Raw genomic sequence first — 21378 nt, 5'->3', positions numbered from 1 at the left:
ACGGGTACATGTCGCCACACACACACCACCGCCGTGCCGGCCTTTTACAGTGCTGTATTTAACTCGTAGGCACATTACCGCACGTGTAGCAAACGAGATCTACTTTTTTTTTCCTTACAAAGCACGTCCATCCAGTTGTAGACTGAGCCAAGAGCAGAGTGTTCATCTTTAAATTGGTAGTTTTTGATGAAGACACGTGTGCACCTTTGTTGAAAGTAGCAGCAGGTAAGTGGAAGTGTGTTACAGAGTGGGGGTGGGTTAATCGTTCAACGTGAAGGTCGTTTGAGTTGTGATTGTACGTTTTTTGTATTTGTTTTAACCTTCTATTGCTTTTGGAAGAGGTCCACGCTACGCTGTTGGGTTTCATGATTTTAAATGCTTCTTATAAGAGTTTTGAAAGTATCACAATCCTCTATCAGTCTTATTTTTTCCTTTCAAGTAATGTAGGTTTGGCCAGTTAAGGCATCGTGCGTTCCACAGTCATTCGGTACGAAAAAATCGAATCTACGGCGGTTGGGTCGGAATAACTCGTGACGTCCTGCGACATCCGTCGCAGTCGCGGTGGCAGCGGAACGTGCCCGATGAACGTGTGTCGATTCGGCGGTCAAAATCGATGTACGCTTCACTATGCGTGCGTAGAATCATGTCAAAATCAATTACTTTGCGTGTATGCGAACTGTCTGCGAATGATAAGTCACAAACTGAAATGGTTGACAAAACTGTAAATACGCGACAAAGAAATATAATACATTTTTGACTCTATTCTTGATTCTAGAGAGGCAAGGTTTTTCAAAACGCTGCCTTGGGTGTGGATCATTACGTGCCTTGAGACTACTTAAACAACAACATGTAATTGCCTGGTCCAAAGCAGGTTTGGTAGGTTTGGGGAAACTGAACTTTATAATGAAAACCAGCAAGCCCAGTGTGTCTTACGAATACGTTTTATAATCCGTGCATTTTACCTGCTGTAACATGCGTGCGTCACATGGACAAAGATACATTATCGGGTCCCAGTCGGACCTTCTCCACCGCCCCATGTTGCTACAAGGCGCCCCCACTGTACGTAGCCACCTCGCGTGTGCGGCCGAGCGATGAGCCCTGAGGCACACGGCGTTCAATAACGCGAGTCTGACCTCTGAGACTGCCCCCCCCCCGCCACCCTCTGCACAGTCCAGAGTATTTGTGGCAAGGGAGTTGTCGACCATCGATAACTCGATCGCGACTTGGAACTCGCCGAACCACCGCTGCCGATTTGGCGGCGTCGGCGGCGGTGAAATGTCGCTCGCGTGTGACTTGGCCCGTACCTGGCGGTGGTGGCTACGCACATTGGCTGCCTGCTGCAATCCAGCACTGTGGAGGAAGCCAGCATTGTGAAACTCCCTTCCCGCGGGCATCGAAGGAGGTGTGCCATACCCTTGCTCGCCAGGAGAAGGCAGTACAGCAAGTGTATTAATCTCCATCTGTTACCATCTGTACGGAGATGGAGCGTTACCCCATCTCGTGCGTGCGTGGGGTTTCTCCTGGTACTCCGGTTTACTCCCACATCTTAAAGAAAACAACTGAATGCAGGACCCTCGTGAAACAGAGTCTGAGGACTCAGCGTGGCTGTCACGGATACGTAAGTAATTATCATTAAATGTTGACTTACCTTTCGTGACTGCAGGAATTCATATTCTTTGGTTCTTTCGGTAAAGTAACTTGAATAGAAAAATAATGATAGATATAAAGTGAATAAAAATCTAAAATCATGAAAATAAAATTAAAATAATGAAAAACAAAAACACATTAATGTCGGAGGGATTGTAATGGCAGTCTATAATATAGCCTGTAGCCTGGTTTTTAAGTTTGTTGAGTGTACTGGAAGTCTAATGTAGCCTGTAGCCTGGTTTTTAAGTTTGGTGAGTGTACTGGCAGTTCCGTGCTTCACATTGTTGCCCTCTGACCCCAGGGCACATATGCCCCGCCCACTTCGTTTAGCCGCAGGAGCTTTTGCTCTTGTGCCACGCCCATGTTTGAAACCTTTATAAACAGTTGCCTGAGGTGACCATCTCCCTCTTTCCTCCTGAAGACAATCGCTTGTGTTGTGATTGAAACGTCGTGGTTTTTATTTTTTATGTTTATGTTATTATTTTTTATTTTTGTATGACTGAAAGAACCAATAATAAGTCTACATTATAGACTGGCAGTGCACTCTCATGTTAAGAACTAGGCTACATTTCGATTTAAAGCTTTCATGACTGCAGGGATTCATATTATTTCACTTCTACGTGACTTTTCCGAAAGAACCAATAATATGAACTAGGCTACAGTCTACATTCTAGACTGCCAGTCCACTTGCTCAGTTTAATAACCAATGCTACAGTCAACATCATAGACTGCCAATACGCTCACCAAGATAAAAAAACAGGCTACAGTCTACATTATAGTCTGCCAGTACACTCACCGAGGTTAAGAACCAGGCTACAGTCTACATTCATGGTTTTTATTATTTTTATCATTTTTATTTTTATTCAAATTATTTTAATCATTATTTTTCTATCTATGTGACTTTACCGAAAGAACCAAAGAATATAATTATTATTAATGTTGTTATATGGACTTGCCAGACGACTCAATAACCGGATAGACACCTTTTTTTGGCGATGCTGGACTTGTGTAATGGGCTTGTATGATGGGCTAGTATGAGCGCAGATGGCTTCGTGTGCGAGCGTGTCGTTCTGCCCAGTCCACAAAGTTTGACTCGGGTGGTGCTAGGTGATCGCTTTTTAGTCAAACATCAAGTCCACGTTTATGTTTAGTTAAGGTAAACTAGAAACTTAATGGAAGTATTATAATCGCAATAGTTTTTGTTCAGCTTGTCGGGCAAGCCTGGCCCAATCCTCAAGACTATTTTTAGGAGTGTAATGCATTAGGATGTCTGCACAATTCTATTCACGATTGTTTGGTGATGGAGTACATTTATAGAACCTGTGAGCATGGTAACACAACTCAATGGCAGCTCCCAGAGAAATCAACTCAACTTGACATGAATTTAATCGATTGCCTGATGTTCACAGTCAGTTTATGTATTTGGCGCCACCGTGGCGAGATGTTAACTACCTGGTATACAGGAAGTTGTGGATTCGATCCCAAACCTGACGCCTGTGTTTGGAGTTTTCATGTTTTTGCCGTGGTCGCGTGGTTTTTTCTCCGGGTTCTCCAGTGCTTCCCTCCACATTTAAAAACATGTGTTTCGAGTGTTTGGCTGCTATTAATTTCCACGTGATAAGCCACTTCATTGAGATATTATTTGTAGCCAAGTCGCCTCTGAAACAGACCTATATAGCTCAGTCGGCCTTGCCTATTAAAATAAAAATTGTTAAATAGTTTGTCCGCATCAGCCATTGGGAAAGGGTGAGTTGGGAGATTGAGCGCTTGGGGCTTTGTTGCCGGCAGCAGAAGGCGGGACAGCAAAATACATTTGTTGTGAAATATTTTCCCACTGCTATTTCATAGGCCACAGTTCTAAAGTCCACTTGGATTTTTCGTGATGGAGGAGTGCAACACTCCAATGTGTTGTTCGCAGTGTCATTCCGCACCATTCGAATTTGACTGCTCTCTTTCTGTTACTTGCAAAAGCCACTGCCTGGTTTCATCACGGTTCGTCAGCCGATTCTTTCTCTTATCTCGTTTTGTCAGATGTGGTTGTGCAGGTTAGAGTAGGGTGACCTCCGCTGGGTGACCGGTGATGTTTGCCTCATCTAAGCTGATAACAGCTGTGTGGTGACTTCCAGTGTTTGCTTGTGGTGGCTCTATGCCTTCAAACAGCAGTGACAGCAATAGCCTACTTGAGTAAACACTCACTTGCATAGGAGGACTGGGCTGGCTCATGGGTACTGCTGAGAACATTGGTTTGAATCCGTGTTTCGGCAGCTCGTTATCAAACACAGGCCTCAAGTGTAGCAAGTTGATTATCTCACTCACATTCTGAGAGTTAGACATTTTCAGTTTTACTGCAGTGCAACACTTGTCCATTTTGTAGGGTGCGCAGAAAAATGTGTATGTTCTGTGATATCGCCTTCCGCGGACCCCTTTTCTCTTCTATCGCACAGGGGTGGTGCACTGCTCTGTTCCGAATGGGCACTTTGTCTCACGCGAGTTTAACAGCCCCGAAGCACAATTCGAATAATGTGAGGATTTTTTTTTATCGGCAAGCATCATATAAATTTTTTTTGGCCACCCGCGTCTTGGGACCTTGGACAGAAACCTGTCCAGGGCCTATCTGTTCACCATCTGGGACCTAACCCATGTGGTGATGACTGGTGCTGGAAGGCAACGTGTGCACTGTTTTATGATGCCAGTGATGTGAAGTCCCCCGTCTTGAGGTGTCGAGTCATCCCAAGAGAAGTACCACGTGACCTTTGCCTTGCTTATATACCTCGCAGGACTGAATAATACTCTCGCTTGTCACGATCCACCCATTTCATTTTCATTCTTAAGCTCATCATACATGAATGCTCACACGAAATCGTGACGAAACAAGGATTTCCAATTGTTTGACGCTTACATTCCTGGAGCGTCTCAAAGCATCTCTCGTCACATATAATTTCAATAATTTCGATGCCCAGCCTTAGTTGTCTCTTTTTAACCAGGGACGACGACCCCTGATGGCAGCTTGCCCTGTGTGGCACAATGCCACAGAACAAGCGACACAAAACGTACAAGACAGACAGGACACGCAAAAAAGTACAGACAACGCAAAACAATCGATTCTTCAGTGGATTTGTGACGGCTGTTGATGACAGTTAATCACACGGTACCCAGCTCCTACATCTGAGCTTCTACTCCTCTTGGGCGCTGCTTACTCCTTTATCTGTCACTCCATCATTAGTCTCGACTACTGCCCACGATTGCTTCCTTCCAACGACATTTCCTGCCCAAGCTCCACTTACTTTAGTTCACAGTATGATATCTCTAACTTGCCTTTGCTCTCTGATCAATGTGTTCTCTCCACGCTCCTCAGTATTCTTTTCAACTTTGTTTCCATAGTCTTGGTCGACGTCCAGTCTCTGGTCTTACATATCATGGTCGTGAAATTACATGGGCTCAAAGTATTATTCTCCAGGCACGTTAGTACGTTGCCTTTCATTACAAGTTTTCCAAAAGCTCTTAAAAACGCCTCTCGTCTGGCTCTTTAGCTGCTCGCTTATTCGGTACGTGTAGCTTCCAAGCAGACGTTTGGCTTGCCGATTAAACAAAGGTAACCCTTAGGTATTCGTCAAAGCAGCAGGGGCCTCCGATGCTGTTGTGTGCTCATGAAACCAACCCAGTATCTCTGTTCTCTTATGTGAAGTACACATTTTTATTCTGTTCAACCGACGGAAAGGAAACATTTTTAACGTCGCCAAGTGATGGAGGGAAGTGAATTTTGGAGAAGGGCCGGGGACAAAAATTAAATTAATCTTTGCAAACTTGGAAGAAAACAATTGAGAGATGTTTTGCCAATATTCCACGATAAAGGAAGTGTCTTTGAGTGAAGAAGCTCAGCTGGCCAATAAAAATCAGCAGCTTTCCTTTCAATGAAAAGGGAAAAAAAAATCCAGCTTCATTGCTGCACGTTCCTGTGCGAGTGACCGGCAATGCCGTGGAAAGTCCTTGCATCGCTGATTGTGTGTGTGTATTTGGGGCAAGTGCTGTTAGCGAGTAGTGCCTATGAAGGCCAGCACTCTACACGAGGGGGTTAGTGGCCAGCAACCACACCCGACCGCCTTTGTCTACCCAGTGGCGATGTTTGCACATCACACCAGGTACTCATTTGAGGCTAAGTCTACCCACGGGAGGCCCAGGAGTGGTTCAGATAATCGTCACTGGTGTTGTTGGCCGTGAGCAGGAATCGAACTCTGGTCGACGGGTTCGTAGCGCGACGTGACCTCCGGCAAGGGGTGGGGAATCCATTTCATACATCGCTCTGTATGGTTGCCACCTCCTGAGGTACACAATACCAGGACAAAAGGTCTCACAAATACCAGAAGGGGGATGCCCATATGTAATGCATTGTCTTGACTGGTGTCTCATTATCATTACTTTGCAGCTGATAAAATACCAGAACTTTTTAATGTCCTGGGAAGATGTATATTTGTCCCAGGGACGGCTACTGTCAAAATGAGGAAGATCCTGGGAAAACCAAGGGACAGGTCACAACCTTCGCGCTTGGCGACTTCGAAACCTCCTAGAAACGATGTTTATCCATCACTGCAAGCGTCTCGGCCACACCTATCGCAAAAAGTGACCTCGGGCACCAAATTACAAACGCAGAGCAATCAATATAAAATACAGCAACGAATTGAGAGAGGTTGGTCATGATGGAGATTCTGTAATGCCAGTGTCCATTCGTGGATGCTTTACAACACTTATGCACCAGCAGCCTGAATGCCACTCGGCGTTTTATCAATTAAATTCCTCTTGACACGGAGGTTTACCAGCCCTTTCGGTGCCATTTTAGTAGAAAGCTCATGAGGTTACAATTTCGTTTGATCATGAGGTGAAGTCTAGTGCATGAGAGCCCATAGTTGCGTTATACGGATTCCTCTTGCTTTATGCGGTAGGTGTGTGTTACGGAAAAAAGAGGGCACACAAAGCGAAATTGTACTGAGTAGCGGACACAATACACACGAGACAATGTTGTCCCACATCCGACCGCATAGCCGCACATGAGTGAATTCAAACCTGACATAGATTTTGGATATAAATAGGTTAGCCGCATACACCGCACGAAATCGCACTAACCGAACCCGCAGTAAAGCGAGGTAAACATGTATTTGATGAGTTGGCCAGGCCATTGCAGTACGACAATTCGATTCTTGAATGTGACTGCACAGAGCTTTGAATGTTACCTCCCTCATCGTATGTGGTGGTGGGTTTTATCTGGGTTATCCGCTTTCTTCCCTAATGCCTTGAGACGTGGCGGGGCTTTCCTGGGTAATTTGAGGGAGTCGTAGTTGTTGTAAATATAATTGCAATTCAATGAGTATTTTAACATAACTCCTACGCCTTGGGATGCATTTCTTGGGTCAAGTGCGCACAGAACGAATATCGCGTTCTCACGCGTTACAAATGAACCTCGCCCTCCAATTAGGTTTTATTCGCGCTTTCATTTCAAAAAGAACAATATGTACGACTAGAATGCAGATTTTTTTCTCTGCCGCCAGTGCGGGGTGACACTTGCTGTGTCGACGGGTGAGCAAGCGCGTGCAGGCGCAGCGAACGTCGCACCCACGCGCAGGCCACAGTGCCACCTCGTGGTCATTCCCGAGGGGACTATCGGGGAGGTTTCTTCGCGGTTGTGCCATACAGCTTACTGATGTGTTCATCGTTGCACACGCGTGCTGTTTTACACGATGCCCAACGTTTTGCTCCGCATCCTGGGGCGCGTCTGCGGGAATTTACGAAGAAGGTTCACTGCCCGAAACGTTTCCTATAATATACCTTTCCTTTTAAAAAAAATACTTAAAGCCATTGGTGTGAAGATGAGTATTTTTTTTCTCATCTGCGCTCATTGCACCCCACTCCCAACGTGGTGTCAGTTAATACATTTTTTTCTTCTTGGTTCTTTCGGTAAAGTCACATAGAAGGGAAGTAATAAAATAATAAAAATAAAACATAATAAAATAATTCTCACGACGTTTCGGCTACAACACAAGCAGCCGTCTGCTTGCGTTGTAGCCGAAACGTCGTGAGAATTATTTTATTATGTTTTATTTTTATTATTTTATTACTTCCCTTCTACGTGACTTTACCGAAAGAACCAAGAAGATGAATCCCTGCAGTCACGAAAGCTTTAAATCGAAATTTAATACATTTTTTGTTTCCGATTTTTTTCCTGAAGAAGCTCCCAGTGTGCGAAACGTCGGGCGTCGTGCCAAACGACACGCGGTACAATCCCAAAACACGGGAGAACTGCGTTGTGTTACCACTTGTACACAATGAGCATGGACGGTGAACATTTCAGATGGGTCGCCTCGGCAAATATTTTCACCCAGTTTGATTCGTTACAATGCTTGCATAATTTGACGCCGTTGTCCCAAACGCACACATTTTCTAGCACATGCCACTTTGAAGTACGTACAGTATGACCGCAGTTATTGTCCATGTTTTGTTGATTTAAAAAAGGCGGCTGGCAAACCCTACTCCACCGAGTGATGTTCACCTTGGGGAAAGTATCTTCGCCTCGTGGATTGCGTATGGCCTCGCATAGGTGTAAACAACTCGCCCTGCGAGGGCTCCGTCTATTTTCGTCTGCCGGTGACCCAGTGGCTCGGCGGGTATTATTAATAATGGCCATGTCAGTGTCACGGACCTCGGCACCGTCAAGAGACTTGGTTCGATTCGGGTTCTTGGCCAGCCTGTGATGTAGTGAGTGGATGGGCTCAGTCCCGTAACCAATGGCAGTGCAGATGAACTCAATCTTATTACGCTTGGTTTATTGCTTGCTTATGATCTGTTTCTGAGCATTAATAATTTCGGTTCTATTGACATATGGCATGTCAAAAGGTGTGCTCCATGTCGGGATGAAAAGGGTGAATTGAAGAAGGGACTTCCAAAATAGTTATATGTGATGTCAATGTTTCTAATGCCAGGTAGGGTGTACTCTCAGCTGTGAGATTTCTAAATGGAAATATGTAATTCTCATTTACATGACACGTATCGCATAGTTTGGAAATTTTCATCCGCACTAACACCCAGCGTCCCTTTATTGATACGCAAGCGCTGCTTAATGCCCGCGAATCTCTGCGTGCCCTACTGGTTGGTCGCATGATGGAATTTACTCTCGGCAGTAATTTAATCGTCACATGAGCTGGAGCAGTGGTTTGCGACCTTTTGTTGGCTACCTGTGTACCCCCTTGTTGAATTTTGTCTCAATCGAGTCGCCCTCCTTGCCTGGTCCAACCCATGTGAGACTAGGCTCTAAGGACGGTGCACATTATTTTATATTGACAGATTCATACATGATTATTCGCTAATGACTCTCATGAATTATATAATTTCACACATTTATAAATCACCTCGCGTACCTCCTGGGACATTGCCACGTACTCCTAGGGTTCCGCGTACCTCCGGGTTGAGAACCACTGGATTAGAGAACAAACACAGGTTATAAACATAGATCGCACTGTAAGTAAGTGCGCTTCGACAGGCACGAGAGGGGCTGATGGTCATGAATCATGACAGTGGCAGCCAAGGGATGGAACATGCCTGAGAGGACGTCGACTGGGGAGATGGAGTGGTGAAATGGGCTCGTGTGCTGATTCTACGTGGATATTTACATCTTAGGAGCATGAGAGATGGCGACGGAGGCATTCATCCAGCAGTGGATTGATCCTGGCTGACGGTGAATGGAATAGATAAACCACTTCATAGATTGTGTTAATACATGTGGTCGGTGTCTGCATGCATAACACTCCGGTTGTGTAAACACATAAATCAGCAGCTACAGTAATTATTGTTTAAGCTCACGAAGTGATTTCACGCATCGCCCATTCATACATTATTGCCACGTTAATGCACTCACTCTTCTGCATTGCATAATAGATGGTGGTAGGGGCTGGTATGCGACTAAACACGTGGTCATGTCGTGCCATTTACAGCCCTTTTATTTTACGCTGCAGGATGGAGGCTGCCCAAGCTCTGTCTGCCATGGGGGCTGTTTGACCTCAAGTTGTCGGGCTTGGTAGCACAGAGTGCTAACCACTGTGCCATCGCTCTAACGCTGGACTTTGAAGATCGGTTGTTTGATGGTTGTTGATCTCCTACATGGTCCCTCGGAGGCAGCACAGCAAGTCGGTTGCCGACCCATTTGTGTTACAGTACTTGTTGGAGTGCTCTCTTGTGTGGGTCTGCTTTCTCTGGATGGATGTTCCAGTTTACTCCTGCGTGGGAGCACTTCGACAGAGTTGCCAAACTCGCCAGCCTTCAAACTCGAGCGGCGCTCTCATGAACGACACGCGATGTGACGACTGTCTAAGAAAATCAAGTGGGCCGGGACAGGACCTATCACGAGAAGGGATGACGACCGCTAGTCGTCAAACTAACCCGGGAGTGGCAGATAAAGGAGGGAATACGCCCAATGGGGAACGTCTACTGAGGAGATAGAACGATTGAAATTGGCTCGCGTACAGGTGCCAAGGTGGATTATTAAACCAACAGGATCGGGTGAGGTGTTGACGTCTGGGAGGAGGCCTTCATCCATAGCTGGTGATATATGATGATGAATGGCACTGGAGAAATACGCCAATAGGGTGCCGTAAGCTTGTTGTGACTTGTAGCCGAGTAACCACTGAAAGCGGCGAGTCCGTCAGTGACGTATAATCGCTCGACCGCTTTAATGGCCGAGCCCACCTGGGTCATGATGCGAAGCGATTGGTGGCATGGAGTGACTTCACCGACCGCTCGTTGTGTCTCTATAGTGAAAGTATGGGGCCTCTGTGTGCCTAGTTTGTGCAAATAATACTCAAACATCATGGGTGGTGGTAGCATCAATCAGGTCCAAAGCCATCGCTTGCAAATGCATTGGTAAAATATCTGACACTCGCAAAAAGGCATTTGGCCAGTGGATTGTGCAAACATTTGTCGGTGGGGTCCCACCATGAGATGGATGTTGGAATCCCCCAATACCCGTTGAGCTTTTGTTTATATTCTGACAATTTTTAAACATGCCACCACAATTAGATTATACTCTTTTCGAAAAACTAATTGCTTTTAAGAATCGATGTTTTGCTAATCTCTTTTTCATTGTTCATATTGTTTGTTTTAGCTTTTCCCATCTTGTACAAATTTAAAAGCATCTTCTGCAAGAAAAATGTGCATAAATAATGCAATATGGTGTCATACAAATGACAGTGCAGTTTACATTTATACGTAACATCTAAATGCGACCACATTTCACGATGGGGCTGGATAGTTCTTGGATGGGCTTCCACCCTGTATAAAACAGGTGTTGTGGGCTGTTTCTGGGCTGATTTATCAGCAGAGGGCAGTGCAGAAATATCCATTGTGGTATTGTCTCTGCAACCCACCATCACCAACCCACACCATGGTGAAGTGAGGATTGTGATGAAATAACCCAACAGGCATTGGGGTTGTCCCCTCATCCATCAGCGGACTGTCGAAAGGGCTGTACATGTACACAATAAATTTGTATGTTGAACTTCTTTCGCATCGTACGTACCCAACCACGCTAATCGGAGGTGCGGGGGAAGGACAACAAACTAAACGCACAAAAGTAATGTTTTTAGACCTACGTGCTGTATTACCACGTGCTCATCGTGTCGTTGTGACCTGCCCCATGCATTGACTTATTGTCAACGTTATCATTTAGCATTGTTTTGACTCAAACGCGGCAATATTCCACGCACATTAAGAGCTGGCAGTAATTATTCTGGCAGCGTTTAATTGTTTTTGGAATGCAAGGGCTTGTGTGGCTTAATGGAATTTGCGGTGTCTCGAGTCTTCTCGTTTGGGCCAGCGTTAGATCTTGTGTGTGTGCGTGTTTGCACCTTTACCGTATGTGAGATCTCGATAATTAATTCGTTTTAACGGGTTTCATTTTCCCCAACCGCTGGTGTGCGTTTTGACGAGATAATTTTAAAACTAATGAATTACGGATTCTTGTGGCGAGTGAGCGCTTGTATATTTTGCAGTGCGCGCCAAACTGTTTGGAGATGTGGCGTTCAGAAAATGCGTTTAAACTCGGCATTCAGAAAAGGTGATTTATTAATAGAAAATCCTACTCCTGAACAAACCCACCCGCTGGCAAGGCCTATAAATGTTTTAGTAGCAAAAGCTCAAAACATACATTTATTTGAGTTTATTTTTAAGAGCCAATAAATAGCATAAAATTAATCAATAAATATTGATTCTTACGCTCGTGATACATGCATGTACGCTGTACCGGTTTCGGGGGATTTTTTTGCATTCCTGGAGGATCACAGGAGGTAGGCATAAAAGCACAAAGTCGTTTGCCATGAAGATTTGGTCATACCAGTTGGGCAAGTGGAGGAGGGAGAGAGAAGAGCCTCAGGAGAAAACAAATCTCCAGTGTTATTTATTAATCACTGGTGTTCCAACCAAAGAGACCCACAGCGCCAAACCTCCCCTCTCGTTAAAAAAGATGAATCTCCAGTTTCACCACTGTCCTCTCAGATGCTCACGATCAAGCCCCCCCCCCCCCAACTACCTGCCCACCTGCCCGCCCACCCGTCCAATTCATCTCACCTGCCCACCAACCTATCCTTCTGACCCATCTGCCCGGGCGCAAGTAGCGCAAACAAAACCGCGAACGCCTGGTAACGTCGCACGCGGTTCCGAGCGTATCGCGCCGATCGCTCGTCGGCAGTCGGCCGTACCTGTGGGACCTTGTAGACGCCGCCCCCCCCCCCCCCACACAACTCTCCGCCCCACCTCAACCCACGCTAGCCCCCCCCCCCCAACTCGGTGGTGGCGAGCTGGCAAACGCAGTCTCCGGACGGAATGGAACAGTCTGGGAAGTGTGCGTGCGGGCGTCTGGGAGTGCTGCTGTAAGGACGACGACGACGACGGCGGTGTGACACAGGTGAAACGGTGACGTGCGTTGGCCGCCCGGCTGTGTGTGTAACGAGTCGTCGTGTTTGTTCGCTCGTTGGTACGAGCGACAGGCTTCCGTTCGTATTCCACAAGCGTGCAAATGCTGGCGGATCGGCCGTGCGTTACTTGCAAAGGGTTCGTCGAAGTAAGCGTTCTGTATTTGGGGTGGTAATGCTTTAGTTTTGTCACATAATTTCGTAACAAAATACAGTAGTTTGTAACAAATAAAATACTCACAAGACACACTATTGCCTCATGTCCGACTGCATAGCCGCCTATGAGTGTGTTGAAACCGCATTTCGTGAATTTTGGATAGAAATAGGTGAGCCGCATATATGTGAAATCACACAAACCGTATCTGCATAAAGTGAGGGGAAACCTGTATTTGACTTATTTGGCGAGTTTTCCAGGCCATGCGAGTACGTACATTAAATAGATTCGATTGTTGCATAAATAGAATCGTCTGTTTTCACCAATGACATGTGGGTCGTGCCATTGGGATTCATTGTGTTTCTGTTAGTGAGTACTGAACATCTCCGTGCAAACTTTGAGACTCGAATATCTTCCTTGCCTAACAGTCGTTTTGTTTATGGTTTTTGTTTTCTGCTCTCACCCATCAGCTACCACAGCAAGCACTCGCACGTACGCGCACAAGCACTCACATGCTGCACACTTGCATGTACGCACACGCATGTACGCATTTGTGCACCGTTTACATGTACGCATACGCATGCATGCACATACGCGCACGCTCACGTCTGCACACACACACTTGGGCACGCTCGCACGTACGCACATGTGGACGCATGTGGAGGCAAGCTCACATGTCCACACACACGGGCATGCTTGCACACACACATGCGCGCACACACGTGGGCATGCTCGCACACACACCGGCATCTACACGCGGGCACGCTCGTGCGCACGCACGCCCCCCTCTTCCCCGCGTGCGTCCTGTACAATCACCGACTCGCTTGTCGCTGGCCCAGGGTGTCGGGGCGACGGTGCTCAATTAGTGCAGCACACTGGCAGCGGTGATTCGTAATTGCGTGACTGCCTGTAGCCACGTCTGTTGAATAATCGACAACGCGGCGTTGTAACAGTCGCCCTAATCACTTACCTGTAAGCAAAAATATCATGTGGCAGGCTGTCTCTGCCGTGACCATTCATTCAACCAAATCTCTCCTCGCCTGCGAGTGGCTGAGGCTTGGGCAGTTTTGTTGTCTTTTTTGTACGAAGGGCGCGAGTGGCCCATCCAACTCTTTGCCGTTGTCGCCAAGAGACGAAACCGCACGGGGTAGTTGTGGCGCAGAACCCCTGCGCTACTTCGGTGGGACGAGCATCGTGGACGAACTACAAGCGTCGTCCAAATTATTGATGAAATTTGGCTGCGGTGGAAAAAATTCCACCTGATAAGGCACTTCGTCGAGCTATCATTCGTGGGCAGGTCGCTTCTGAAAAAGAGCTATATAGCTCGGTGGGCCATACCTGGTAAAATATAAATAGTTTTAGATTTTATTTGAACGGTATGATAACTGCTGTAGAAATACACCTGTTGCGTGCGGAGCACAAATGACGGTTAACTTGGTGGGAGTCCACTTTAATGAGTGGTGCATGTGACAGCATACACCTCGTATTCATATGGCAGTCTTGTAAAACGTACGGGGAAAGAGCTAGTCGCTGTACATAGATGTGTAGGTTGTTTTCAAAGTGCCACGGGCATCATGTAAAACAGTGCAATTCTTCTGTCATAACTCCAGTGTTGTCTTTGCAATGTCATTTCCTATAAGTATACTGCATGGGTTTATACGGACCACTGCATAACACTATGCATTTATTTGTAAAGTATATAAATCAGCTGTGGGGAGAGCCAGCAGGAGGCTGCCCATTCACTTGTTGTCAACTCCTGCTGCTCAGCTGGCCATTACAGCTTCCTTTTGCTCTTACAAACACTTGTTTTATTTCCTACCCCACTCTCCCACCCCCCAAAGCAAATGTTACCAAAAGATACTGTCGGTAGCACTCGGCGCCCGGCTCGTCACTTCTTTTCCGAGACGCGAATCGGCCCCCAGGTCTGCGGCGTACGCGGCGGGAGATCGGACCATCGAGAAACGGAAGTAACCGCCGTGGTTTTTGTTGTTGTTTATTTTCTTCCATCCCAGAGCGACGTGTCGGAGTCTCCGGCAGAAGGGACGGCCGAGTTGCTCGACGATCTGAAGACGCTCGAAGTGCGGGACAACTCCAGCAGCAGCGACGAGGATGAGTTCTACGACGCCGACTCGTGTAAATTCTTGCGACTTAAAAAAATAAATTTGGACCATTCGCGCGAGCGCCATTTGGTACGGGGTGGGCGGAATGCACGTTGGAAAATTCTGCAGAATCCATTTGTACGCGTGATTTTTCTCCTTGTAACTAACACGGGGTTTGTGCCCGCATTTACTTAATTCGTAATTGTGTTGTGTTTAAAGTAGATGATGAGAACAAGGTGCAGTCAGTGGTGGTGAGATGTTCACTACCTCGCCTGGTATACAGGAGGTCGTGGGTTTGATCTCGACCCTGACGTCTGTATATTTGGAGTTTGCATATTCTGCCCATGGTCGTGTGGATTTTTCTCCGAGCCCTCTGGTTTTTTCCTTTACATTTAGAAACGTGCGTTTCGAGTATTTGGCTGCTCTAAATTTCCACGTGATAAGCCCCTTCGTTTGGCTATTATTTGTGGCCAACTCGCTTCTGAAATAAAAGCTCTATAGCTCAGTGGGCCTTACCTGGTAAAATAAAAATCGTTGAGTTTTAGATGTAGTTAAAACATTTTTTTTAATGAATTGGAACGTTTTTCTAATTTCGTAGATAGGAAAATCTATAAAGTAATAATACAAAGCACATAATTGATAATCAATTTTAATTATATCTAGCTGAAACTGCATTGCTGTGCAATGAGTGATGGCAGGAGTTTTAATTTCCGCGTCAGTGACCATCGCGTTTATGCCCCATCGGCAGAGTGCTGTTGTTGTAATGGGTTTTCTCGTCATTTACAGAAAATGTTGGCAAACGGCTGTCATTTTATTTTTTTAAACCGCAAAACAACAGCAAGGGTGGATAGCCCTTGAGTCAGGGTTGAATGATTCCATTTTATTCCCTGGCATTTAAATGCTGTGCCATTGTCCAAGGCTTGTTTGCTATTCTGTGCTATCCAGTGGCTGAGTAAGCTGATCTTTTTTCCAAATAATGAATGGGTTGGGTTACTTTTAGGGCAGAATGTGCAATTAAAGATGGCCCGGGACACCTTGTCCGTGTCTTTCGGTCAAGTTTGAGTTTCTTTGTCAATGTCGGCATCCACTTGCCTCACTTCGCATGTCTGCGCATCGTGTTTTTTTGTGGAATTCCATCTGTCTGTGGGCATATGTTTATATATGTGTATGTACATGGTACAGTATGGGGGGCACAGGTGTTACATATGCCAGTCATCTCAGTAGGTCAACTTATTGCACCTGGGTCTGTCCCCATGACCTGCTGCCAGCGAGCCATCGACACTTCAAGTGGCCTCAGTGCACCTAGCCTGGCACAAGCGCCGTGGTGTCATCACCGCCACTTATTAGCGAATGGTGGCTGTTGTTGATAGTGACAAAGACATTGTGGCGAGTGGTGGCATGGTGGTAGTTTACACACTGTTCTAACCCTTTTCACATTTGAAAATATTAATGAAACTGACTAAACATTATTTTTCAGGGTTTTCCTGAAACAGTTATGACGGAGCAAAGGTTAGCTGGATAACTGAAAGGCATTATATTATGCTAGTATTTTGTTTAATATCCTGGCACTTTTATGATGTTGTTTTATTGTTTACATGTGTGTATTTGCTTTGTTACTTTGGACGTAACTCTGCATTCATTCATCAATAAAAATCAGTTCTCATCATGCTCATGATAACATGCATCGTGAATGTGAGAAGGGATTGTTATCGGTTCGTATTTAATCACATGTCCACGGGTTCACATGGCTTCTGCAGTAACTAGGCGTGATGCAGTGTCCGACAACATTAACAAAGAAATCGATTCTTTAAATCACGACCCACAATCAAAATAATAATCACTGAAATTCCTTTTGTTCCCCAGGTTTTCATTTCAAAAGTCTTTGTTCCATCTGGCCATTAATCATCATCATCAGCAGCATCATCATCATCATCAGTCATGATCTAGCTACTGTTGTGTGAAGGTATCGCAAAGCATTTGCCATCTCTCACAGTCGCACGATGCGATGATCCATCTGGCTTATACACACGAGCTGATTTTCATCATTCCATCTCCAGAGTCCATACCCTTCCTTGACTGTTATTAATTGTTGAATCGATTAATACTGCACGTGCCGCATTGGCCTTCGTAGTTACTTGCTAACAGCGCTCGCCCCCAACAGTCTGTTAAGGCTTTGTCTCTTTCCGCTCGCACAGACGCAGAATCCGTTTCTGTGAAAGCGCTGCAGAGGTTTAGCAACTGTTCGGCGGAGTCGAGCGACTCGGCGAGGATGTCCGACCCCGGCGCTCAGGACAATGGCGAGGAGAGCCACGCCAACGGCATCAAGAAGCGCAGGTATGCGTGTGTGACGGGTCGTTGAGCGAGCACCGCTGAGATACCGCGGGCCTGAGCTGCGGTGTTTACGTGTGGTGTCACGTCTCTCTGCCTTCATTCGACAGCGGCGGCGTGGGCCTACTTGATGAGAGTGTCTGCTTTGGCACATGCAGCGTTAGGAGGTGGCCAGATGGTTGAGGTCAGAAACATTAATTTAGAGTATTTGGCGGCTATAAATTTCGTGTTTTTGTATTGTTGGTTTTTGTAACATTGTGACCCTGTGCCCCTACTACATAACATCTGTAAAAAAAGAGCTTTATAGCTCATCGGATTCCTCCAGTATAAATACATTTTCTGATTCTTGATTCTTGAGCCAACGTCCTGCCGAGATCCTGGGTTCAAAACCGGGTTTTGTGCCGCCCGCCGTGATTCAACTGGGTTCTCGGGCTCATTGGGTTGATAGTCACAGCCTGATCGTGAATGATTATAATACACGGAAACATCGTGATAAGTTTGGAATTTATTTTCCCTCTTCCAGCATTTGACATTCGAGGGGAAAAAATAGCTTTTATTGTCGTGTTAGGAACAATATTTACAACAGCATTAAAACGTGCCTCCCTGGTTGTGGATCAAGATGCCGATGGGAGATTATCTCCAGGAGTAGGTCTCAGAACACATCCTCTGCGGCCGTTCTCCGACATAGGATGATGCATTATTCGTATCCTGGCACGACGCCGATATCAAATGTTAAACATAATTTGGGAGAGGGGTGGGGGAAGAATATAAAAAATATATATACATATATAAACACGGACGGACCAATACACTATCCTCACCCTTCTCTTCCCTCTCCACCACCACCATCACCAACGCCGCTAGTGCCCGCTTGTCTCTCACAGCCGGCGCTTTAAATATTTTATCTCGCGCCGGCTGCGTGGTCACCATACCCGCCGCGTTGGGTTTCCCGACAGCGGGTGTCACTTTGCGCGCGGCCGAATTTGTTTCAAAAGTCCTGGCAGCAGGCAGCGGTGGGTGGGTGGGTGGGGAGGGGATGGAGTTGTGGCGGGGTCGCGTGTGTTCAGGCCGCTCAACGTCCACATTGGTCAGCGTGTCACGCGTGTGACGATTCGCCCGTCGTGCTCACGGAGACGTTCGATTTTAATTGTCACAGTTCGACGTTGTGTTGTCACGATTCCATTTTGGGAATTGATTCGTTTTTATATCTCGTCGTTTTGCACGTTTTGGTATTCTCGTTTGTTCGGTCTTGCTTGTTTACGTTCGTTTAGCCTGACTTAAACATTAGCTATATTATTTGCATGAATCGGAAATAACCGCTTAGCGCACGTACAGATACATTGGCATATTGCATTCATTGGTCGCCGTTAATCATGTGACACTTGCCTATTCCGCCCCGTGAATTGTCACGATTCGGGGTCGTGATGGATTCAAAAAATCTATTCCTTCTCGTTTCATTTCTTCCGCATCATTTGTATTGTTTCTCATTAGTGTTGTCTTTAACAAGTGTTATTTGATCCATTATCTTTAGCTCATTGTGTAATCATAATAATAGCAACAACAATACATTTAATATATATGGTACGTGTTTGTGCTAATTTCTTTGAGCACTCAAACACCTCGAAGGTGGATTGTCTTGTTCTGGCATCACTCACCAACAACCACCATTGTAAGGTTTAAAAAAACACTGAACACCAAAGGGATGTGAGTGCAGCTCGTGCGTAAACAGATTAGGTAGGTGGTCAGCTCCGCCTGCAGTGGGCGCTCGATACGGTGGGGAAGTGGGGAGCTGACTTTGGACATTTCCACGTGATAAGCCACTTTGTTGAGCTAGCATTCTTGGCCAGGTCGCTTCTGAAAAAGAGCTATAAAGCTCAGTGGGCCTTACCTGGTAAAATAAAAAAAATAGTTTAGTTTAACAAGTAGGCTTTCGCTACCAATATTATCCATAATAGAGGTTTTTTGTATTAGATCGTGTAAATATAAATGTGTAGGTAAACCTGCCACCACCCGACACAGCTAAACAAAAAACTAGTTTAGTTTACAAGGCTACTCCTGGATGCATTTGAATACGTATGAAGTCTGCTGGGCGTGCACATCCTCTATCGTCTCCAACGTTGAATCAAAGTCACAAGTCTGTGTCTCTGCCGTTCACGCGATTTACGCGCGTAGATAATCAACATGAAACACCGTTGAAGAAAGACTCAGAAGCCCACAGCGGGCTATCTCATAGCCACGCAACTGGGGGGTCTGTCATGGGCTGTTTGCTGAGCACAGGAACAAGAGCTTCAAATTAGTGATGAGATAGCAGTCAGGCCGGGAGGCGCTCTCATGTCCAAAATGTTCTTTTCTGGTACCCGATCAGCGCGGCTAAGATGCTGGCAGGAAAAAATATTAATTTGGTTTGTGGGCTATTGCTAAGTAGTGTCGGCCTCATGCAGAAGTGGTCCATGTTAAACTCCCGTAGTGTATCCATTGGCCACCCACCCCTGCACTAGTTGGTACTAATGCGCCTACACAGCACATTACATTGGTAACACATGCCCTTCTTCTGCTGCTGCTGCATAGTTGAACAACCTTTCACAGTCGCCACAAGCTGGGCCAATGCAGTTGGTGCGAAGTACAACAACAACGACAATCGTATTTTTGTTCACCACATTCCATCAGACTTATTTCCCCAATTGCTCTGTCGGACGCGCGCGGATCGGCCGGCATTTCCCAATGCAGCGCCCAATTTCGCAACAATTTTGCGGCGGGAAATGGCGATGGATCGAGCGAGCGCTGACGAATTCCTCGTGGGTGGCGTCGCGGGGTGAAGCGGTCTAGCGTCGCTTCCGTTCAATTAAATTAATCCCCCGTGTTGTGTCTGGAGCCACGGTACCGGTGCTTCTGTCGGCGGGCGCGTTTGTCGGCCGATGCTGGGGGATGTTTTAGATGAGGACGCACCCTTAACGAGTTGAGTGCATTGTCCCCCCCCCCCCACCACCATGGAGCCTGGGCTAGATTCTTCTGCTCTCTGTTACTGGTTTCATTCCAGGCGCGTCTGACCCAGCGTTGCCCGATTCTGATGAAATGCTCGCAAGTGGTCAAGCTGTTAGTGGTTAGACTGTGAAATTATTTACGTGTGAAGTTTCGTGTAAAGTAAAAAAAAAATGAAATTTACATTTGTTTATTTTTTACTGACTCGAGTTCATTTTCACTGGCGCTATTTGCATCGTGCAAAGGGGCAAATAAATCTCCATTTGGAATTTGCGAAGTAAGCAGTGCATCACCATGTGCGCATGAATGGCTCTGCCAGATGTCATCCTCCTGGGCCTTCCTAAGATTAGCGACGCACAAAACGACTGCCGCTTTTACGGTGCGCCGCGTGAGCTTCTTGCGAAACTTAAAAAAATCGGAATTTTGGTGGGGGGTGGTATCCGTTCTGTTGTTAATGAGCGAATGGATCCAGAGGAGCTCCTGGCTGTGATCCGAGGCCGTAAATGAGAAGCAGAGGAAAGGGAAAGAGAAAAAGAAAGGAGACGTCGAGCTCCCATTTGGATTTTAATTGTGACCTGTAGCACACCAATGCTCGTTGCGCTGCAGCCTGATGGTGAGTGTTGGTCGCGGATCTGGCGTTTCATTCGCCATGCGAGGATTTACTCCGGTCGACAAAGGTTGCCCGGTGATTCTCGTGATGGGGGAGCGGTGGCACAGTGGTTCTTTTCGTGCACTGCGCTGTGAACCCAACAACCTCGAGTTCCATTCCCGGTCATGGCTGACCTCGGTGTCGAGTGATAGCCGAACCCGGTCCCGCTGTCGTGCAAGGTCGACTCGTCACTGTCTGGTATGAGACGCCACGCTGCCAAACTGTGAATTCAAGCACGTACAGCAAATAAACAAATAATCGGCTCCTGAATCGAATGTGGTGAACTTTGCCGATCCGTCGACGCGCGGAGGGGGTTAATCGTTTCAGAGTGGTTCAGTTGGGGGGGGGGGGGGGTTCGTGGAGGTCCTAGGTGCCCTGCTTTTTTCCCAGAGGCGCCTAGCTTAACACATTTTTGGGGAAAGTTTTCCTCTCACAAGCAGTCGATCTGATATTGTCTACCTCTCTCTCAGAGCTGGATCTTTCGCCAAATGAAGTTTCGATTCCAAATTTAACATGACTGCAATTTTTTTCAATTTTATTCGTGCCCTCGTTGGCGACCGGGTCGAGACCGTAGCC

General features: G+C 46.4%; 1 protein-coding gene across 1 annotated transcript in view; it reads left to right on the top strand.

Moving 5' to 3' along the window:
* Window positions 1–21378, top strand: part of LOC133347590 (oxysterol-binding protein-related protein 2-like) — an 82365-nt gene that overhangs the window by 41232 nt on the left and 19755 nt on the right. The window contains 2 exon segments of the mRNA XM_061559993.1: window positions 14760–14880; window positions 17042–17180. Of these exon segments, the coding sequence (XP_061415977.1) occupies window positions 14760–14880; window positions 17042–17180 (260 nt within the window).

This window comes from Lethenteron reissneri, chromosome 26 (genome assembly GCF_015708825.2).
Source record: "Lethenteron reissneri isolate LAM-NWPU_2019-01 chromosome 26, ASM1570882v1, whole genome shotgun sequence".
NCBI classification, from domain to species: Eukaryota; Metazoa; Chordata; class Hyperoartia; order Petromyzontiformes; family Petromyzontidae; genus Lethenteron; species Lethenteron reissneri.
This window is presented reverse-complemented; position numbering and strand designations above follow the sequence as displayed.